We start from the raw sequence: 22,515 nt of genomic DNA on the forward strand, positions 1-22,515 counted from the left end.
CACACCTGCACACTTGCCAATTTATTCAGACTCTGCATTGAAAATCTGCATTTCACAGCATATTTGTCACTGCATGTTGCACGTCGGTGTTATTATGCAAATGCCAAGATTAAATGAAAAAAGAATAACTTTCTTTTATTTTCCTCAAGCCTGATGCAAAGGTGGGAGCTCCTCCGAGTCTGGCTGGGGGCTTTCCTTAATGAATCAATGCTCTCACCTGGCTCTGACGCCACGACTTAGCCAGACTGCAAAACCCAGCGAACAGAGGCTTCCAACAATGCGTCAAAGTGCATCAACTTCATGATAATTTTAAACCTTTCGATTTGACGCTTTGGCCTTATTTAACACTAGTATCAAACATTTTAATAGCATCCATAAGTCAGAAAAGTTATTTTGACGACTCCACAGTCACACAGGACACATTATACATGCATACTGCAATTATTTATACAAGTGCACGGGCAAAAATGAAGGCATAGCCACGGTCTAAAATGGAAATGCCGAGTGACAGTTTGTTTCTCTCCTCAGTGATGACCAACTATTGGTGTAAAATTGTTATATTAAAAAAAAGAAATGAGAAAACATTCCCCACAACTCTTAATAGGCCTCCCTCTATCATTTGGCTCGTTCCTTCCATCAATGCGATGTTGGTTTTCTCGGGCGTCATTCCAAATGTATGAAATTACATGCCAGTTCCATTTTAATAGGAAGGAGTGCCGTCAGCTCTTATCTGCAGCAAAATTCTAATTATTCTCTGTTTCTTTGTCCAAATATTTTTCTGTCAAAACAGGCAGAGGAGCACAATGTAATTATTGGATAACATGGCATGTATAGAATTATATTGATTTGTCTTTTACGTTGATCGGCAACACTAAATTGGCCCTAGTTTGTGAATGTGAGTGTGAATGTTGTCTGTCTATCTGTGTTGGCCCTGCGATGAGGTGGCGACTTGTCCAGGGTGTACCCCGCCTTCCGCCCGATTGTAGCTGAGATAGGCGCCAGCGCCCCCCGCCATCCCAAAGGGAATAAGCGGTAGAAAATGGATGGATGGATGGATGTCGTTCACATTTGTCCTTTAATCCTAGCACTAAAGACAGAGAGCATTTTTGTTCTACTCATTTTCAAAGAAAACGTGTAGAATTTTGCACTAATCATGTTTTTTTTTTTTGTTAACTTACTTTTTGTGTTTGTCCTGGAAGTAGATTAGATTGGATTAGATAGTACTTTATTTATTCCGTCAGGAGAGTTCCTTCAGGAAAATTACAATTTACAGCACAATCCCATTCAAGATCAGACAAACATTACAGGGAGACAGAACAGGATCGCTGACGGGTCTGCCGGCTTCCAGCGCCCCTTACAAAAAAGATGAGATACAGGTAAACAAGGGGGGGGCGGAATGGGAGAAAAAAATAGAAGATTAAAATAAAATAAAATAAAAATCGGTCTTAGCCTGGGCCCTGGAGAGGGGGTGCAGACTGAGGCCAAGGGAAAAAAACAACAACTCATAGCCATGGTACACAGCAAGTAGTAGAGGATTAGGGTTTTATGTGATTATTTCCAACTACACCAGTTACCTGGTGGAGCGTTTCACATTCTGTGACTTGCTTCTCAAAGATAAAGATAACGTTTTAGAGAGGCAAATTTACATGCTTTTAATTATGCTGATGGAAAGAGAGCCCAGATGGAGAGCTCGGTAGACACTAAGGGACAAGTGCAGAGACAGATGTCTTATTACAAATGTTATTTTGATTCCAACTGCAGTTTTCCAAAAATTACAGCAGGTGTCTCTCTCGCTCCACGGATGAATCTTTAGTTGTGAGTGGGGAAAAAAACAAAAAACACTGACACATCATAGTGTAGCAGTGTGGGGACTGGAGTGGAGAATATGTTGGGCAAAGGCAGACTGACTAATAGAGATAGGCAGACAAAATAAATAACATATGGCAGTATTTAATGGGCTCTAGCAATAAAACCCTTCCAAAATGAAGTTTGTGAAACTGAGTTGATGAGACACTTGGGTACCAATACACACTGTCAAACTTTAGACTCACCAACTGTTACTGCGACGCACAAAACAAATTGACAGAGCTTGTTTGTTTCAACTGGCTCATTTTCTTCGTTATTGGCCATGAGGTTTGTGGCTCATGAAAACAGCAAACTGCCCTAATTGTCACGAGAGATCCCCGAGTCATGTGCAAAACCTCCTCCAGTGCCTTTCCCCATTGCAGTCTTCCCGTGTCTCCTAATTCATTTCTTTGTCAATCTGTCACCTTCTCCCTCAGGCCTCAGTACTACAAGTTAATAGATGAGTGTATCGCACAGATCGTGCTTCATCGGAATGGAGCAGACCCCGACTTCAAGTGCCGCAACCTCAGGCTCGATGTTGAAGGCTTGATAGGTGAGTTGTCGGGAAAGAAAGCACAAAACGCCATGTGTCTCTCACCAGTACATGATTTCCATTTTAATTTGATGCTGAATAAAGTAACTTGATGAGTGTTGCTCTGTTTCTATCACACTGAGGTGTGAAAGAAACAGAATAACTTTGTTTTTATATTTATGGCTGGTTTCCTCTAGCTATAGTCCATCTACAACTGAGTAAACATGTCAAGTCGCTCACACACACCACTGGGTGGTGCCAGAGTGTACAGTACAGCACAATTTGAAGAAAATGTTTGACATTAAAGCAAAATTAAAAAAAATGTCACATAGAAAACTTTCTAATTATTGAGACCCATTGATGGATTCCTTGGGTCAATGTTTCTTAACCAAAGACCCAGCTGTGGTCCGTATGGGCTCTTTTGTAAAAGACTTTTACAAACCCTTTGTGGCAGCAATGACAATTCTAAACCAAGTATGGCTCAGGATAGACTTTTATTCATCCCACAAAGGGGAAATTATTTTGTTAAGCGCAACATTTATGAAGTGTTGAAGCTGTATTTTCATTTGCATTTAATTTTTTAATTGACAGTTCAGTTAAGAAACATGTTCATTTGATTGATACTTTTATTAGTAGATTGCACAGTAAAGTACATATTCCGTACAATTGACCACTAAATGGTAACACCCCAATAAGTTTTTCAACTTGTTTAAGTCGGGGTCCACGTTAATCAATTGGTACATATATATACTATCAACATAATACAGTCATCACACATCACACAAGTTAATTTTTTTTATTTAGGGTATTTTAGCTATTTGTTATTTACGAGTCCTTTCTAATTTGTATAGTTATTTGTTTAATCCGCCTGACCTAAGCCAAAGATTTATATGTTAAATAAACAATAGTCTTTTTGATTAACTCATGATTTTATATCATTTGACAAGGTTTATCCTGTCAAAAAGTTAGGAGGTTACAAATAATCATTGAACATGATTCAAATAATTTAAGTGGGTCCCTGGCATCTCTGTAGTAGAAAAGTTGAGCCTCGATGTCAAAAAGGTTGAGATTTCCCACTTTAGGTCATTGGTGATCAAATCGCTGGTGTTCTGTAAGCTCTATCTAGTGATACAAATAAAAACAAGATCACAATATAGTATTAATAGACCAACATGTGCAAAATAACCATACAAAAAAATATTTCCCCAAGGATCTGAATCCAAATACAAAAATATGCCTGGTTGAAAAAAACTTAACTGGTCTCATACGCCATAAGCCAATTAACACAAGTCACATAATCAAAGCTACTTGTGGTATTTGCAAAACTAAATATTTTGGAGGTATTACTTGTAAAAGTTTATTTATATTCCAATTTTCAGTGGTTGGGTTCTCTTTTACAAGACACTGTATTCGATCAAATATGAATAAAACATAAGAGCTGTGTGGAACACACTAAATTGTTAGAGGTGAATAATACAGAATTGCAATAAGTACTTTGCAAATGTTATCGTTTGTTAGATAGGTGTAGTAGAAATTGTTGGCGTCTTTATTGTCTTGTAGTTCTCTGCTCATCTTCTTTGACGTGCTCATGATATTCCTTGTGACAAATAGTTCTGGGAACTGCCAAACTTTAATTATTGTTTTTTACTTATCCTTCACCCACTTATCCCAATCAAGGAGAGGTTTGGATTCCCAAAATAGCCGTTGCAACATTTAATTACCACTATTAATTAAAACTGCAGATGGTGTGCTGCATTTAGCAAAATGTTGGATTGGCATCCTTTTCTAGAACTGTAACCTCGTAGCTACAACTATTCGAGCCATTTCTTTTCATACGGAGGTTGTGACTGCTCCAGGTGGGAAATATTACACCTTCTGACCAATGTTTTTAGAGTGTGGGCAAGAAAAGACTTGTCATAGTGGAGGCAGCGCACCTGCAGTGGAAGGGCAGGCAGTGTCTCCAGAGTTCAATAGTCCTTTATGAGCAGGTCTCCGTTGTTCATCGGAGGAGGCTCTAATTGCACTGCTTCTAAATGCGTACACACACACACACACACACACACACACACACACACACACACACACACACACACTATTTGGCCTCCTTTAAGGCTGCCAGAGTTATTATCAGTGGAAAGCAGCCCAATTCTGCCCTGCATGCATTATTTAGTGTTTTTCTTTGAACTCTGAAACTCAGCACAGTTTTTTCTCCCCCTATGTTCCATCTCCCTCAGTGCCCTCCCTTCCAAGTTTGTCCCATTTAGCCCTGCCACCATGACAGAAGAATCCCTCCTCCATTATATATCTAATAACCGTGTAAATGGAAACACAAATACGTGCACTGTGTGGGTCGCATATTGTTTGGATATTTTGACAAAGTAGATTTCTGCTGTGCCTTACATTTTATGGATTAACTTGCACTGTTTCGTTTGTCATTTTACGGGTTTTACTCCCTCACCATAAGCTTCACTTTCTATGCATTTATATAATTTTCCTCCCTATTTGAAGTCTTTACATGCGGCCTGTCATTACTATCTGTTTCATCCAGCTGTCTTTGATCCAGCCACTTTGGGGCATTCATCTTCATGCTAATTAGCTCCTTTACTGCACATGCTCGATAAGCCCTTGCGCACTGAACCACCTGTAGACCCTGCAATTAAACTGTTGAAGCACCCTGCTGGTCAGCTTGTCCTTCTCACCTTGTTCTCAATGATTTTCACTTCGTAAATCACTTCTGCTTATTCATATATCTTATATTTGGTTTTTAAGTTTTCATGCCACACTTTACAATAGTATGAGAGGCTCCCACCATAAGTTTTCAAATTGCTTTGGTCCTCTAATGCAGTGTTTTTAAAACAGTTTGGAGCCAACGCACATTTTAGAAATAAGAAATAGGTGCACACCACCAGCAGCAAATGTTGAAAACAAAATTAAATAGCTTATATTGACTATAAAGTTGTTCTCTTTAAATACCTGACGCAATTATTCGATATGGACTATGGACTGGACTCTCACACTATTATGTTAGATCCACTATGGACTGTGAGAGTCCAGTCCATAGTGGATCTAACATAATAGTGTGAGAGTCCAATCCATAATGGATCTAACATAATAGTGAGAGTCCAGTCCATAGTGGATCTAATATAATAGTGAGAGTCCAGTCCATAGTGAATCTATCATAATAGTGTAAGAGTCAAGTCCATAGTGGATCTAACATAATAGTGTGAGAGTCCAGTCCATAGTGGATCTAACATAATAGTGTGTGAGTCCAGTCCATGGTGGATCTAACATAATAGTGTGGGAGTCCAGTCTATAGTGGATCTAATATAATAGTTCGAGTCCAGTCCATAGTGGATCTAACATAATAGTGTGAGAGTCCAGTCCATAGTGGATCTTACATAATAGTGAGAGTCCAGTCCATAGTGGATCTAATAAAATAGTGAGAGTCCAGTCCATAGTGAATCTATCATAACAGTGTAAGAGTCCAGTCCATAGTGGATCTAACATAATAGTGTGAGAGTCCAGTCCATAGTGGATCTAACATAATAGTGTGAGAGTCCAGTCCATAGTGGATCTAACATAATAGTGTGAGAGTCCAGTCCATAGTCGATCTAACGTAATAGTGTGAGAGTCCAGTCCATAATGTGTGAGAGTCCAGTCCATAGTGGATCTAACATAATAGTGAGAGTCCAGTCCATAGTTGATCCAACATAATAGTGTGAGAGTCCGGTCCATAGTGGATCTAACATAATAGTGTGAGAGTCCAGTCCATAGTGGATCTAACATAATAGTGTGAGAGTTCAGTCCATAGTGGATCTAACATAATAGTGTGAGAGTCCAGTCCATAGTCGATCTAACGTAATAGTGTGAGAGTCCAGTCCATAATGTGTGAGAGTCCAGTCCATAGTGGATCTAACATAATAGTGTGAGACTTCAGTCCGTAGTGGATCTAACATAATAGTGTCAGTCCATAGTGGATTTAACATAACAGTGTGAAAGTCCAGTCCTTAGTGGGGCCAGCAGGAGACCATCCCGAGTGGAGACAGGTCAGCAGCTCAGAGACGTCCCCAACCGTTGCACAGTTAAGTGGTCCACCCTTTGTCCCAACTTTAAACAGCTAGCGCGTCATCTGTGGTCACCTGATAACCTCTCCACGTAGGAGACGGGGGAGAGCAGAAAAGAGACGACAGATCAACTGGTCTAAAATTGGGTCTATTTAAAGGCTAGAGTGTACTAATGAATTTTAAGGTGGGACTTAGAGATGCTAACTCACTAGAAGCATTTAACTGTTACCAGTTGAACATTCCAGAGTACTGGAGCCCGAATAGAAAACGCTCCAAAGCCCGCATACTTTTTTTGGGCTTTGGGAATCACTAAGAAGCCAGAGTTCTTTGAAGGCAGATTTCTTGCCGGGACATATGGTACAATACAATCAGCAAGATAGGATGGAGCTAGACCGTGTAGTATTTTATACGCAAGTAGTAAAACCTTAAAGTCACATCTTAAGTGCACAGGAAGCCAGTGCATCGTGGTTTAAAAGTTTACCTACACTTGTGAAGGACATAATGTCATGGCTGTTTTGAGTTTCCAATACTTTTTACGACTCTTATTTTTTTGTGAAAAAGTGATTGGAGCACATACTTGTTTGTCACAAAAAATATTCATGAAGTTATGTTCAATTATCAATTAATTATTGGTCTACTGAAAATGTGACCAAATCTGCTGGGTCAAAAGTATACATACAACAACATACATGATCAATTTTGCTAATGTAGAAAAAAAATGGCCGATCAACTGGTCTAAAAAGGGGGTCTATTCAAAGGCTAGAGTATACAAATTAGTTTTAAGATGGGATTTAAATGCTTGAACTGGGTTGGATCTCGAACTGTTACCGGGAGGGCATTCCAGAGTACTGGAGCCCCAATAGAAAACGCTCTATCGCCTGCAGACTTTTTTTGGGCTCTGGGAATCACTAATAAGCCGAAGTTCTTTGAATGCAGATTTTTCGCCGGGACATATGGTACAATACAATCAGATAGATAGATAGTACTTTATTGATTCCTTCAGGAGAGTTCCTTCAGGAAAATTAAAATTCAAGCAGCAGTGTACAGAGTTGAGATCAATTTAAAGAAAAAAGTAAAAAGTAAATAATGGGGGTTTAAAAGGAAACAAAATAGAGAAATATTACAAAAAGAATAAAAACAATGGGAATAACAATATAACAGGAAAATAAGAATATAACAAGACAAAGTAGGCAGTAGTGACCATGTTATGAAAACGTATTGCACTGTTAATGTTTTGCAAGATCAGCAAGATAGGATGGAGCTAGACCGTGTAGTATTTTAATACGTGAGTAGTAAAACCTTAAAGTCATATCATAAGTGCACAGGAAGCCAGTGCAGGTGAGCCAGTATAGGTATATATCCATCCATCCATTTTCTACCGCTTATTCCCTTTCGGGGTCGCGGGGGGCGCTGGCGCCTATCTCAGCTATATATATATATATATATATATATATATAGGTGTATATGTATATAAAGTGTATACATCATAGGTGTAATTTGATCAAAGTTTCTTGTTCTTGTCAAAGTCTAGCAGCCACATTTTGTAAAATGGAACACATTTTAGTGATATTACGGATGAAAGAAGGCTGTTTTAGTAACACTCTTAATGTGTAACTCAAACGAGAGAGTTGGGTCAAAGATAATACCCAGATTCTTTACCGAGTCGCTTTGTGTAATTGTCTGGCTGTCACATGTTACGGTGGTATTATCAAATACATGATTACTCTGCTGATCTTTAGAAATCACAGACACTCAACAACAGCACATTAGGTGAAATGGCAAAATTTCCCACGGCAGACCAAACAATATCTCTAGTTACACTAGCGTGGTTGAAAAACACTGCTATAATGGCCACCCGTACACGTGTGTAATGTATTTGATGTCTTTCACGTCCATTTAACCTCCATTTTCCTCCTCCCCACTAATTTCTGTTTATTTCCAGACAATATGGTCGACCAAACCAAGGTGAAAACCAGTGAGGCCAAGGCTACCGAGCTTGAAAAGAAGGTGAACTACACACTAATGAATCTATTTATTTATTCACATTGCAAACACGCCTTTATGATCATAGAGGCTCAGAAGAAAAGAGATTTTCTCCTCGTATTCGGCAGTGGGATTTAATAGCCCTCTGTGAGGCTGGTGTCTGACTGACAAGGGATGACAAATGTGCAAAAAAAAGGAGGAGGAGGATCCGAGGGTGATGACAAGAATGAGCGCGCACATTTGACAGCTATCGGACACAAAAATACTCCTAAAGACCAGCATCAGGCACACACACACGTCCTCGCACTCGGATAAGGGCGTAAATGCCTTAATTACGGCGTGCTGCTACTCTAATGTTTCTGTCCCAGTGACGGGATAATTGCAGAGAGAGCTGAAACTCGCCCTCATTCAGACACACATTTTTTTTGTCATGGGCCTCCCACACATATTAGCGCTAGTTGTGTGTGATGGGGTAATTGCAGACAGTCTCTCTGGCAGGAATTAGGGAAGAGGCTGTCAGGAAGCTGACAGCCAGCGTAAAAGATCTGCAGCTTCCAAACTGAACAACTATATATATATTCACGAGTTTCTCTATTCCTTTTAGTAGAGCATCCAAAAGAATGAAAGCGTATACAATACAACGTTTGGTCACACCTTCTCCTCATTCTATGTGTTTTCTTTATTTCCATGACTATTTACATTGTAGATTGTCATGGAAATAAAGGTAAATTGAGAGCTTTGCCTTCCGGCTTAGCTCCGTCTTCACCACAACGGATCGATATAGCGTCCGCATTTCTCACTCGTGAGCAGAGGTGGGTAGAGTATCCAGAAATTGTACTCAAGTAAGAGTACTGTTACTTTAGAGATTTATTACTCAAGTAAAAGTAAGAAGTAGTCACCCAAATATTGACTTGAGTAAAAGTAAAAAGTATGTTGTGAAAAAACTACTCAAGTACTGAGTAACTGATGAGTAACCTGTTCGTTTAATGATTACGGCAACAAATAATGCACAAAAACATAAAAATAGCAATGAGCAAATTCAGAGCCAGGAATATCTCTTAAGCAACTAAAACAATATTATATATTAAATAATAATACATAAAAATAAAATAAAAATTAAGGCAAATTGAGCCACAATAACTTAACAGCACCATAGGCTCAGTAGGCATTGATTGATTGATTGATTGAAACTTGTATTAGTACATTGCAGTACAGTACATATTCCGTACAATTGACCACTAAATGGTAACACCCCAATAAGTTTTTCAACGTTTATCAATTACTTAATAAATGACCAAGTCGAGGTGATCTACCTCATATATACATATACATACACATAAATATAATTCACTTCACTTCACATATCATATACATACATACCTTTTATATATAAAGTATATAATTTATATTTATTTATTTTGCCGTTTTTGTTGACATGTTAAAGGTGTTTTAATGAATATACATGCATGTTTAACATATAGATTCCTATCTTTAATGAAGACAAAAATATATGTTGGTGTATTACCTGACAGTAGTGCTGATAACGTCCCGGTTTTCAAATGGAGGAGAAAAAAAGTTCCTCCTTCCTGTCTAATACATCCTGAAAGTCGTTGGTTTTTGGCATCTTATTTGTCCAGCTTCCATATTCGTTTTTATACACTTTACAAGAAATACATTGGCGGCAAACTCCGTAGCTTGCTCGCTTGTTAGTGCTGGCTTTCGGAGACTCTTATTTTGTTAGCGCAGGCGCGATGGAGCGGCACTTTTATTGTGAAGGCAGGAACTGTGCGATCAGTTTTTGGCTTAGGGTTGGAAGTACGGTTGAAATAAAAAGTGTCTTTTTTCGTTTACACTTTTGATTGATTCATTGATAGATTGAAACTTTTATTAGTAGATTGCACAGTACAGTACATATTCCGTACAGTTGACCACTAAATGGTAACACCCCAATAAGTTTTTCAACATGTCGGGTTCTACGTGTGACGGTCACGTGAACACCTGGCTCTGTTTGATTGGTCCAACGTCACCAGTGACTGTATTTGATTGGTGAAACGCAAACATGCGTGGATCCTACTTTGAATGCGTGTCTGACAAAATCAAAACAAACAAAGCGTGCATTAACAGATCGATAAAAAAAAAGTCACGAGTAACGACCTGATTGCAGATAAATGGAGCGGAGTAAAAGTAGTGTTTCTTCTCTATAAATATACTCAAGTAAAAGTATGTTGCATAAAAACTACTCTTAGAAGTACAATTTATCCCAAAAGTTACTCAAGTAGATGTAACGGAGTAAATGTAGCGCGTTACTACCCACCTCTGCTCGTGAGGTACTTGAACTCCTCCACTTGGGGCAAGATCTCCTCCCCAACCCGGAGATGGCACTCCACCATTTCCCAAAGAAGAAGAAAAAAGAAGGAATACATTTAGTAAAAAAAAAAGGGTATTGTTCCCTGTCGGCACATATTATTTCTCGACGTTTGCGGGCCCCATGGCCTTGACACATGTGACCTACAGGAGCACTTAGGCATTTAAACAAGAGAAAAAAAAGAAACAACAGCGCATTCTAAAGAGACCATCAGAAAGCGTCTTAAAGTTAAGTTAAAGTACCAACGATTGTCACACACACACTAGGTGTGGTGAAATGTGTCCTCTGCATTTGACCCATCCCCAAGATCATCCCCTGGGAGGTGAGGGGAGCAGTGAGCCGCAGCATGCACCACGCTCGGGGATCATTCGGTGATTTAATCCACAACTCCAACCCTTGATGCTGAGTGCCAAGCAGGGAGGAAATGGGTCCCATTTTTTGTAGTCTTTGGTATGACTCGGCCAGGGGTTTGGGCGGACAGTCTAACCCAGGGGTGCCCATTACGTCGATCGCGATCGACTGGTCGATCTCGGAGGGTGTGTCAGTCGATCTCAAGCCAGGCATTAAAAAATAGACATAAAAATGAGCAATCATCAATCATACCAAGACTTCACTTTCGTCAGTTGTTTGACATTCTCGGCACCCGAGGATCTTGTGAGATGACGCTGGCTGCTGCGAGCTCATATTTAAGAAAAAAATCACTAACAGGGCGGACGCAGAGAAACACATTTTATTTCTAGAGACTCCGTACCTACTGTCAAAACTCTAAAGACCGACTGCACAGTTCCTGTCTTCACCATAAAAGACCTGTTTCATCCTGCCTGTGCTAACAAAATAAGAGTCTCAGAAAGCTAGCAAGCTATGGAGTTTGATGCCAATGTATTTCTCCCCCGCCCTCAGCGACCGCATTCTCACTTGCTTGCCCACCCGCACACTCACAGACGTCACTCACCTGCTGCCAGACATTAAAGGGCCACACACATATGCTACTCTCATAACAAAGTGTTTAAAAACGAGTATGCAAGTTGGACAAATGAGATGCCAAATCCAACCACTTTCATGTGGTATTGGACAGAAAGGAGGACTTTTTTTTTCCTCCTTTTGAAAATGTGGACGTTATCAGCACCACTGTCTAATTCCAATCAATGCAAGTCATCAGAATCAAATACACCAACTTATATTCTTGTCTTCATGAAAGAAAGGAATCTAAGTGTGTTACACATGCTTGTATTATCATTAAACACCATTAACTTGTTAACAAAAATGTCTCTTTCATAAATAAATAAATATAAATTATAAATAGGAATAAGGTAGATCTCCTCGACTTGGTCAATTGAAAAGTAGCTCACCTGCAGAAAAAGTGTGAGCGCCCCTGGTCTAACCACTAGGCCACTGAGCTGTGGCGGTCTCTAAAACAAAATGTACACAATTTGGACCAAAGCACAACCGTTTCATCTTCGTGTAGAAAAATATGACCCCTTTAATCCAAGTACTGTAGTAGTACTTCTTGTCCATCAATGATTGCTTTCAGGGTGTACACCTCTTCCATGTTCGTAGTAAAATGATGATGCAGTTTATTAAAAGTGCTTTGAGAATTCTCTCTACTCTTGTTTGCTTATCTACATTATATTGTAAATAATCACACCATGAAACTAACTGCAATAACGCATTTCTTTATGCTACTAGAGTGATTTAAGTCTGTTCCTGTTCTTGCTTTAGCTGGACGCAGAGTTGACCGCACGCCACGAGTTACAGGTGGAACTGAAGAAAGTGGAGGGCGACTACGAACAAAAGCTGCAAGAACTGAGCCAAGAGAAAGAGCTTTTGGCCTGCTCCAAGGAGGAGCGAGAAAAAGAGAACCAGGGTCTGCAGGAACAGCTAAGCAGTCTGCAACAGCAGGTACACACACACACACACCTGTCTGTAATGGCCTGTCTATTCATAGGATAATGACAGGGTCCCTTTGTTGTACGCATGCACGGATTACCAATATACTTGTGGTAGTAGGTGTATAGCGGGGGGCATGGTTCTGGCGTGGTCAATATAATGTCATCATACTGTATTTTTTGGACTATAAGGCGCACTTAAAATCCCTTCATTTTGCCTTATAACCCGGTGCTCCTTATATACGGAATAATTCTGGTTGTGCTTACCAACCTCTAAGCAATTTTATTTGGTACATGGTGTAATGAAGAGTGTGACAAGTAGATGGCAGTCACGCATAAGAGATACGTGTAAACGGCAAAATTACTTAAAATGCTCCATTGATAATCAATCAGTGTTTATTTATATAGCCCTAAATCTCAAGTGTCTCAAAGGGCTGCACAAGCCACAACATCATCCACGGTACAGAGCCCACATAAGGGCAAGAAGAAACTCACTCCAGTGGGACGTCGATGACAATGATTATGAGAAACCTTGGAGAGGACCGCATATGTGGGCAACCCTCCCCCCTCTAGGGGAGATCGAAAGCAATGGATGTCGAGCGGTTCAAACATGATATTGTGAAAGTCCAGTCCATAGTAGGCCCAACATAAGTGAGAGTCCAGTCCATAGTGGATTTAAAGGCCTACTGAAATGAGATTTTCTTATTTAAACGGGGATAGCACGTCCATTCTATGTGTCATACTTGATCATTTCGCGATATTGCCATATTTTTGAGGAAAGGATTTAGTAGAGAACATCCACGATAAAGTTCGCAACTTTCGGTGCTAAGACAAAAGTCCTGCCCTCAACATGTGACGATGACGTCACATGTTGAGGGCTCCTCACATATTCACATTGTTTATAATGTGAGCCTCCAACAAAAAGTGCTATTCGGACCGAGAAAACGACAATTTCCGCATTAATTCTAGCGAGGATGAAAGATTCGTGCTTGAGGATATTGATAGCGACGGACTAGGAAAAAAAAGTAAAAAAACAAAAAACGCGATTGGGACGGATTCCGATGTTTTTAGACACATCTAATAGGATAATTGTGGGAAATCACTTATCTTTATATTGTGTTGCTAGTGTTTTAGTGAGTTAAATAGTACCTGATAGTCGGTAGAGTGTCTCCACGGGTGTCCTGACACGCAGTGTCTCAGGGGAGTCGACGGCAGCTGTGGACGACACAAGCTCAGCCTTTCTCCGGTAAGAAGCGACTTTTTAACCACAATTTTCTCACCGAAACCTGCTGGTTGACATTTGGTCTGGATACATGTTCGCTTGACCGCGCTCTGATCCATGGTTAAGTTTCACCTCCGGGAATTTTAAACAAGGAATCACCATGTGTTTGTGTGGCTAAAGGCTAAAGTTTCCCAACTCCATCTTGCTACTGTGACTTCTCCAATATTAATTGAACACATTGCAAAAGATTCAACAACACAGATCTCCAAAATACTGTGTAATTATGCCGTTAAAGCAGACAACATTTAGCTGTGTGTGTGTGCAGCGCTCATACTTCTTAAAAACCCGAGACGTCTTGCATACACGTCATCATTACACGACGTTTCCAAAACGAAACTCCCGGGAAATTTAAAATTGTAATTTAGTAAACTAAAAAGGCCGTATTGGCATGTGTTGCAATGTTAATATGTTATCATTGATATATAAACTCTCAGACTGAGTGGTGGGTAATAGTGGGTTTCAGTAGGCCTTTAACATAATAGTGGGAGATTCCAGTCCATAGTGGATCCAACATAATAGTGTGAGAGTCCAGTCCATAGTGGATCTAACATAATAGTGTGAGATTCCAGTCCATAGGGGATCTAACATAACAGTGAGAGTCCAGTCCATAGTGGATCTAACATAATAGTGTGAGAGTCCAGTCCATAGTGGATCTAACATAATAGTGTGAGAGTCCAGTCCATAGTGGATCTAACATAATAGTGTGAGATTCCAGTCCATAGTGGATCTAACATAACAGTGAGAGTCCAGTCCATAGTGGATCTAACATAACAGTGAGATTCCAGTCCATAGTGGATCTAACATAACAGTGAGAGTCCAGTCCATAGTAGATCCAATATAATAGCGAGAGTCCCGTCCATATTGGAGCCAGCAGGAGACCATCCCAAGCAGAGACGGGTCAGCAGCGCAGAAATGTCCCCAACCGATGCACAGGTGAGCGGTCCATCTCGTGTCTCGACTCTGGACAGCCAGCACTTCATCCATAGCCACCAGACCTGTGTCCCCCTTGTCCTCCCTCCACAAGTGAGAGGGGGGCAGAGGAGAAAAGAAAAGAGTTAGTTGGTTTGTCATGACAATTGCGGCCCACGGGCCGCGTGTCTGAGACCCCTGATCTTTGGTCTGTAATATCATCAAAAGGTTCAGAGAATCTGAAGAAATCACTGCACGTAAGCGATGATATTACGGACCTTTGAACCCTCAGGCAGTACTGCTTGAAAAAGTGACATCAGTGTGTAAAGGATATCACCACATGGGCTAAGGAACTGTTCAGAAAACCACTGTCAGTAACTACAGTTGGTTGCTACATCTGGAAGTGCAATCTAAAACTACTGTGCAAAGCAAAAGCCATTTATTAACAACACCAAGAAACACAGCTTCAAAAATGTCTCCTCAGTTCCCAAACCTTTACTGACTGTTGTTAAAAGGAAAGGCCATGTAACACATGGGTAAAAATGCCCCTGTGACAACTTGTATGCAATGTGTTACTGCTATTAAATTCTAAATTAATGATTATTTGCGAAAAATAATTAGTTTCTCAGGTTGAACATTAAGTATCTTGTCTTTGCAGTTTATTTAATTGAATATAAGTTGAAAAGGATTTGCAAATCTTGGTATTCTGTTTTTATTTATGAATTACTCATCGTGCTAACTTAACTGGTTTTGGATTTTGTATGTTTAAAAAATTGTTTGAATGTTTTTGCATAATTTGACAATATTTAAATGACCGTAATTTGCAATTACATAAAGTACATATATTTTTTTTGCTCCCAAAATAGAAAATAATAATACATTTAGTGAGACAAGTTACAATACTTTATTGATACATATTACTTCCAGGCTTTTCAGGGCCAGAAAATAAAAATGAAGTGGTGGGCCACATTTGGCCCCCGAGCCTTGTTTGACACCTGTGTGCTAAAATATACCCATCCATCCATCCATCTATTTTCTACCGCTTATTCCCCGTCACTATGAAAATGAATGTGCTTCTGCTTAGCCAACTTCTTGTAGCAGCTGGCTGCAAGTCTTTGTGTTTTGAGGGCCCAGGTTTTTCATTGGATTGAGTTTTTTCTTGTCCTAATGTGGGATCTGAGCCGAGGATGTCTAGGTGGCTTGTGCAGCCCTTTGAGACATTCATGATTAAGGGATTTATAAGTAAACTTTGATTGATATACCCAGCGCTTCCTTGAAGTTAAACAGAAGAACTGGGACACTACAACAACGAAGGGCTAAGACTAGGGGTGACGAGGTGGATTGAGATTCTGCTTTAGTTTGTGTTTGGCCTTAAATTGGGGTAAAACTGCAAGAATGAAAACTTTTAGGTTCTGTCTTTGCAGAAGTATGGATGCCAAATATATTTATACACCCACCTAAACAAAGTAAGGCACCAAGGAGAATAGCTTGAAAAGCGTGAATACCACTGAAAGGATATGGTGAAGCGAGCTAAATCCGTCCCAGATTAAGAAGCTCATTGAAACGCGGAAAAGTGGGGAATTGGGAGTGCAACGGCTGACTGGAAGGACAAGAAAGGAACATGATGGACGTGTGACAGAAATACTTTTATTTGTCCTTCTGAAATCCCATTTAATTGTCCATCATGGTGAATTATGAGGCTTTTTGTTGCATTCTGGTGACAGTAATTTGCAGGCGTCCGGGGTAGAGACACAGGGTTATTGCTAGAACGTGTTTCACCAGCACACATTATGAAATATAACAAGCAAGATATTAGTCTGATGTGATTGCTGTAGCTGTTATGATTCACACTTCTTCCTAGATAATGTTTGGGGCTCACATAAAAACAAGTGAGGTTTTCTTAGCCTATTTGTGTGGCTGTCAATGCCCTGCTGCTTCACCAGCTGGACTTTGCTGCTCTCTGACACCCAAACTCCAACCAGCCAACATTCCAAGTGACCCAGAACAACCTGCCTCCCCGCCTCTTTGTTTTTGTGTGTGTGCGCGCCTGCCGCCTTTTCATTTAGAGTATACGGTTTCCAAAATGAGATTCATCCAAGTTTTGAGAGCCTGCAGAATTGTCTTCTTGCCACTCAACACTCACACTGAGAGTTATCTAAAGCCTCGACATCAAGCAGGCTTTTTAAGGAAGATGCTCTCCCTTCCTTTCTGTTTGAGACACTGCCCATCCAAGATTTCTTGTCATGAAGAGATCTTTCTGTTTGATGCGACGGCCAACACTTCATCTGCTTCTTCATTATGGAAGCTCGCCTCAGAGGCCCTTTTAGTCCTGTCCTTTTTCAAAGTCAGATGAAACGACACAGGATTTTCAGGCGCCATATTAGAGACATGTGAATGTGAAGGAACATTACACACACACACACTTTTATTTTCATTCAGATTTGAACTTTGCAGTACAGATAAGAACAAAATTTTGTTGCATTAGTTAATGGTAGTGCAGGATAAAAGAGCAATAAGGTGCAAATATAAAAGGATTACTGTGCAAATAAATATATTGCACTTTTGCATATTAATCCACGTTTAATAAATGTATGTTGTCTTTATATTCCAGCCTGTTAACACAATTTTGGGGGAATTGAGAGGATCATTTTAATGTTTTCGAGATGTCAGATACTATCGGACTGCCTATATTATCGGCCGATAAATGCTTTAAAATGTAATATCGGAAATTATTGGTATTTGTTTCAAAAAGTTACATTTATGACTTTTTAAAACGCCGCTGTACCGAGTGGTACACGGACGTAGGGAGAAGTACAGAGCAGTTGCGTCTCCCAGTCCTACTTGATTTTCCTGGAAGACTCCCGAATTTCAGTGCCCCTCCTGACAATATCCCAGGGCAACCATTCCCCCGAATTTCTCCCGATTACCACCCAGACAACAATATTGAGGGCGTGCCTTAAAGGCACTGCCTTTGAGTGCCGGCCCAATCACATAATATCTACGGATTTTCTCACACACACAAGTGAATGGAAGCATACTTGTTTAACAGCCATACAGGTCACACTGAGGGTGGCCGCGAAACAACTTTAACCGAGTTACAAATATACACCACACTGTGAACCCCCACCAAACAAGAATGACAAACACATTTCAGGAGAACATCCGCACCGTAACACAACAGAACAAATACCCAGAACCCCTTGCAGCACTAACTCTTCCGGGACGCTACAATACACACATACCCCGCCCACCTCAACCTCCTCATGCTCTCTCAGGGAGATCATGTCCCAAATTCCAAGATGCTGTTTTGAGGCATTCTAAAAAAAAAAGGCACTTTTTGACTTCAATAATAAATATGGCAGTGCCATGTTGGCATTTTTTTCCATAATTTGAGTTGATTTATATTGGAAAACCTTGTTACATTGTTTAATGCATCCAGCGGAGCATCACAGCAAAATTATCCATCATAATGTGTTCATTCCACGACTGTATATATCGGTATCGGTTGATATCGGAATCGATATTCAAGAGTTGGACAATATCGGATTATCTTATATCGGCAAAAAAGCCATTATCGGACATCTGTGCCATTTATGCATTGATTTCACAGAGAAGTACAAACTATGCACTGCCTGAGATCCAACGATCAGCTGTTGCTCTCTGTCCTTTTTGCTCGCACTGAGCAAAAAGGTTTTTTCTATGTAGCTCCTTGTGCTTGGAACACTAAATTTTTATCCTTAAGCTTTTAAAATCCAAATTGAGAGTATTTGAGGGAGCCTCAGTTATGTGTAACTGTTTTACTCTATGTCCATCTTGTCAATTTAATGTGTAATGAGTGTCATTTTATGTGTAACTTTGCGGCTTTTTGGCTAGGACTCCCTTGAAAAAGAGGTTTTTAATCGCGATGGGATTTTTTCCTGGTTAAATAAAACAAAAAATATAAGGTGAGCAATAGTTGTATTGATCTATACATCTGTGTAATCATGCCCTAAATGTACAGTATATACTGTACAACTATCAGAATGCAACATTGTTTAATTAGTAAAATAGGACACAATACAATACTATGTTATCATCTTTTTGTCTCGTTTTCTCCCTTCATTCGTTTCAAACTCTTAACTTTTTCCATTTGCGTTCCTTTGAGGAATTAATCCCTGGCTATGTTTTCTCTTGCCTTGTCCTCCATTCGCCTCTCATCCCTCCCAACACTCAGTCCTGCCCAGACTTTAATCCCTCTCTATGTCACTCTGTCTCCTTCCTTTGTTCCGCCTAATCTAATCACTTCCTTGGCACGCCTATCACTTGGACATAGCCGCGTTTGCCAAGAAGTAACGTGATTTAATGGAATATAAAGCAGACAATGGATTATTAAACAGTACAATGATGTTCATTATGTCACATCTTTCCTGTCCCTCCAGATAGACAAGCTGTCCAAAGATCTGGAAGAGGCCAAGACTAAAGTTGTCACAGTAACCGTTCCCGTGCCAACACCTGGTTTGCCACTTCCACCACCAGCCCCTCCCCTCCCCGGCCAGACTGGGGGTATTCCACCCCCACCGCCCCCCCTACCAGGCCATGCAATCCTGCCATATGCACCACCACCACCACCACCTCTGCCGGGTCAATTTGGCATGCCACCACCACCCCCGCCCTTACCAGGCATGCTGGGTCCGCCACCACCCCCACCCTTACCAGGCATGCCGGGACCTCCGCCACCCCCACCCTTACCAGGCATGCCGGGACCTCCACCACCGCCGCCCCTGCCAGGCATGGCAGGACCACCACCTCCACCACCCTTACCGGGGATGGGACCTCCTCCGCCGCCACCGCCGCCTGGTGGTCCTGGTATTCCTCCTCCGCCCCCAGGCCCTGGTATGCCTCCACCCCCACCGTTTGGCATGGGGGGCTGGGGTGCCCCTGTACCACCTCCATTGCCTTTTGGCCTTCAGCCTAAGAAGGAATACAAGCCGGAGGTGCAGCTGAAGAGAGCCAACTGGAGAAAGGTTATATATAAATCTTATAAATTACCCTTAAAACACGCCCACAAGTTTTGGACTTATATGTTATTCTAATGAAAATACATTACAGTAAAACATCCATATTTTTAAGGTCAGAGTTGACTTCTTCAATTTATAAAATTATATAATTTGAATTAATTCATTTCCGGCTTAAACCGCCACCATTTTTAACTAACAGATAAAGAAAGAAATGTTGACCACTGTAAAATTAAAATGTGGTATAGCTCGGTTGGTAGAGTGGCCATGGCAGCAACTTGAGGGTTCCAGGTTCGATCCCAGCTTCCGCCATCCTAGTCACTGCCCTTGTCCTTGGGCAAGACACTTTACCCACCTGCTCCCAGTGCCACCCACACTGCTTTAAATGGAACTTAAATGATGGGTTTCACTGTGTATAAGCGCTTTGAGTCACTAGAAGGAATCAATTAAGGTCTATCTGTCTATCTATCCATCTATCTATCTATCTATCTATCCATCTATCTATCCATCTAGAGTAGGGGTCCCCAAACTACGGCCCGTTTGCCGGATGCGGCCCACCAGCGTCAAAAATTTGGCCCACGGGAAGTCCCAAGTTTAAAAAAAATAATTATTATAATTCTAATTATTATTTTTTGATATCCGTCCTTTCTAATCCATTTTCTACCGCTTGTTACTCTCGGTGTCTCCTAGCCGCTCAGGCATATCATATGGTCTAAAAATGCATGTTCCCATCGATAACGTGACATCATTGCGCTCGGGTGAGCAAGTAGCAAGTGCACGCTCTTTCAGTCAATTAGTGCGCGAGGAATATATATATATATATATATATATGTATATATATATATATATATATATATATATATATATATATATATATATATATATATACACACAGCCTGGCCCCTGGCCAAATTGTTTTAACCCAATGCAGCCCCCAAGTCAAAAAGTTAAGGGACCCCTGATCTAGAGAAAAGCGCTATACAATAAATACAAAGCGGAAATAAAGTCAAAAGGGACGGTGTGGGAGCGTGGCCGTGATCAACCCGAGGGTCCCTGGTTCAATCCCCACCTAGTACCAACCTCGTCACGTCCGTTGTGTCCTGAGCAAGACACTTCCCCCTTGCTCCTGATGGGTGCTGGTTAGCGCCTTGCATGGCAGCTCCCTCCATCAGTGTGTGAATGGGTAAATGTGGAAGTAGTGTCAAAGCGCTTTGAGAACCTTGAAGGTAGAAAAGCGCGATACAAGTAAAACCCATTTATCATTTATTTATCAAATGACTCAGTTTGAAGATACAGATAGATACAGAGCAAAAATGTTACCAAGTGGCATTTTTTCCGTCTTTGCTGCAAATATTAGAACCGTGTATGGTCTGCAGGCACATCTGGAGTTGTGTTGACCTTACAACAGTTAAATAGGAAGGTTCACTTTTTGACTTGTTTCAAGCTGGGCCCTTTATTGGCTTGGCTGGTCATGGGCCATTTTAGCTACATGCTAGGTTAGCATCTTTTTGGTTGTTTAAAGGCGTGTATGTTGTTGATATTTAAGTACTTTTATTGTTAATGTCCGTCAAACACATGAACCAGTTCCAGGGTTATAAACACACTTCTTCTTCGCCATTGCGATGTCTTGCACTGTGATTTTTTTTTTTGAACTGCAAGATGTGTTACCATGAATTGATTAACGTGGACCGTGAAAAACTTATTGGGTTGTTACCATTTAGTGGTCACTTGTACTGTTCTGTGCAATCTACTAATAAAAGTCTCAAATGATCAAAAAGTTACGCATTTGAGACATATCCAAATGTTGGTTAAGCTACAAATTGTTGTGTTCAACTTTTGAGGTAAAAGTATACAGTCATTTTATTTTTATATGCTTAATGATATATCCTGTCGTTAAGTTTGGCATTAGGGCTTTTAGTGTGTCGATACAGCAGTGAGTCAGAGCTTTAACAGCGAGGCTGAGGAGCGACTTGCCTTGCATACTTGTGTCTTATGACTATCCTTCATGCGCCGCTCCTCCCTCTCATCTGTGATGGTTAAAACATCAAAATGGCCCTCTGTCTTCCTTTTAGCCTCCAGCTACTGTTTAATGGCTCCAGCAGACTTCATCATTGTTTAGCTCTCTCGCTCTCCCCGTTGCTTGCTCGCTCTGGCGAATATTTGACGAGGATGTCACAGAAATTGCGTTTTAATAAGCCTCCTTCTTGCAACAACTGAAAGATAATTAAATCGCAGCCAGAAAGGACCCAATTCTTTTTTTATTTAAATTATTTTTTTACCACACACACACACTTAATCTCGACCTTCTTTTTGTGTGCTTCTTGCTTCTTTAGCTCATACTTGTATATCTCCCATCCACAATCTGTCTCTTTTCCATGCTACTACACCCCCACCTTGGGCTTTGTTCCTTATGAAACGCCTGATATCTGTAAATTTACTACTGCCGCTTTCACTCCGTATTTTGGTCTAATGAGAACACAGAAACCCACAAAGTGAAATGTAACTGACCAGAATAGAAATAAAGGCAGGAGTTGGAGAACACAAGTAAGGGAGAGGGGGGCGAAGAAAAGTACTACCTTCTTTATTTTGTTAGACTTCCATGTGAAGGTTTGAAGCTAAAGCTTCTTTGTGGTGTGCAGATTATAGAAAATGACT

General features: G+C 40.6%; 1 protein-coding gene across 5 annotated transcripts in view; it reads left to right on the forward strand.

Annotated features, from left to right (window-relative positions):
• The window catches only part of LOC133552555 (protein diaphanous homolog 1), an 85,345-nt gene that overhangs the window by 59,825 nt on the left and 3,005 nt on the right, over window positions 1-22,515 (forward strand). For all 5 annotated transcript variants that reach the window (XM_061899800.1, XM_061899798.1, XM_061899801.1 and 2 more), the window contains 4 exons: window positions 2,283-2,398; window positions 8,384-8,448; window positions 12,509-12,688; window positions 19,285-19,869. In XM_061899800.1, coding sequence (XP_061755784.1) covers window positions 2,283-2,398; window positions 8,384-8,448; window positions 12,509-12,688; window positions 19,285-19,869 — 946 coding nt within the window. The remainder of the gene's footprint in view (window positions 1-2,282; window positions 2,399-8,383; window positions 8,449-12,508; window positions 12,689-19,284; window positions 19,870-22,515) is intronic.

This window comes from Nerophis ophidion, linkage group LG05 (genome assembly GCF_033978795.1).
Source record: "Nerophis ophidion isolate RoL-2023_Sa linkage group LG05, RoL_Noph_v1.0, whole genome shotgun sequence".
Taxonomy (NCBI): domain Eukaryota; kingdom Metazoa; phylum Chordata; class Actinopteri; order Syngnathiformes; family Syngnathidae; genus Nerophis; species Nerophis ophidion.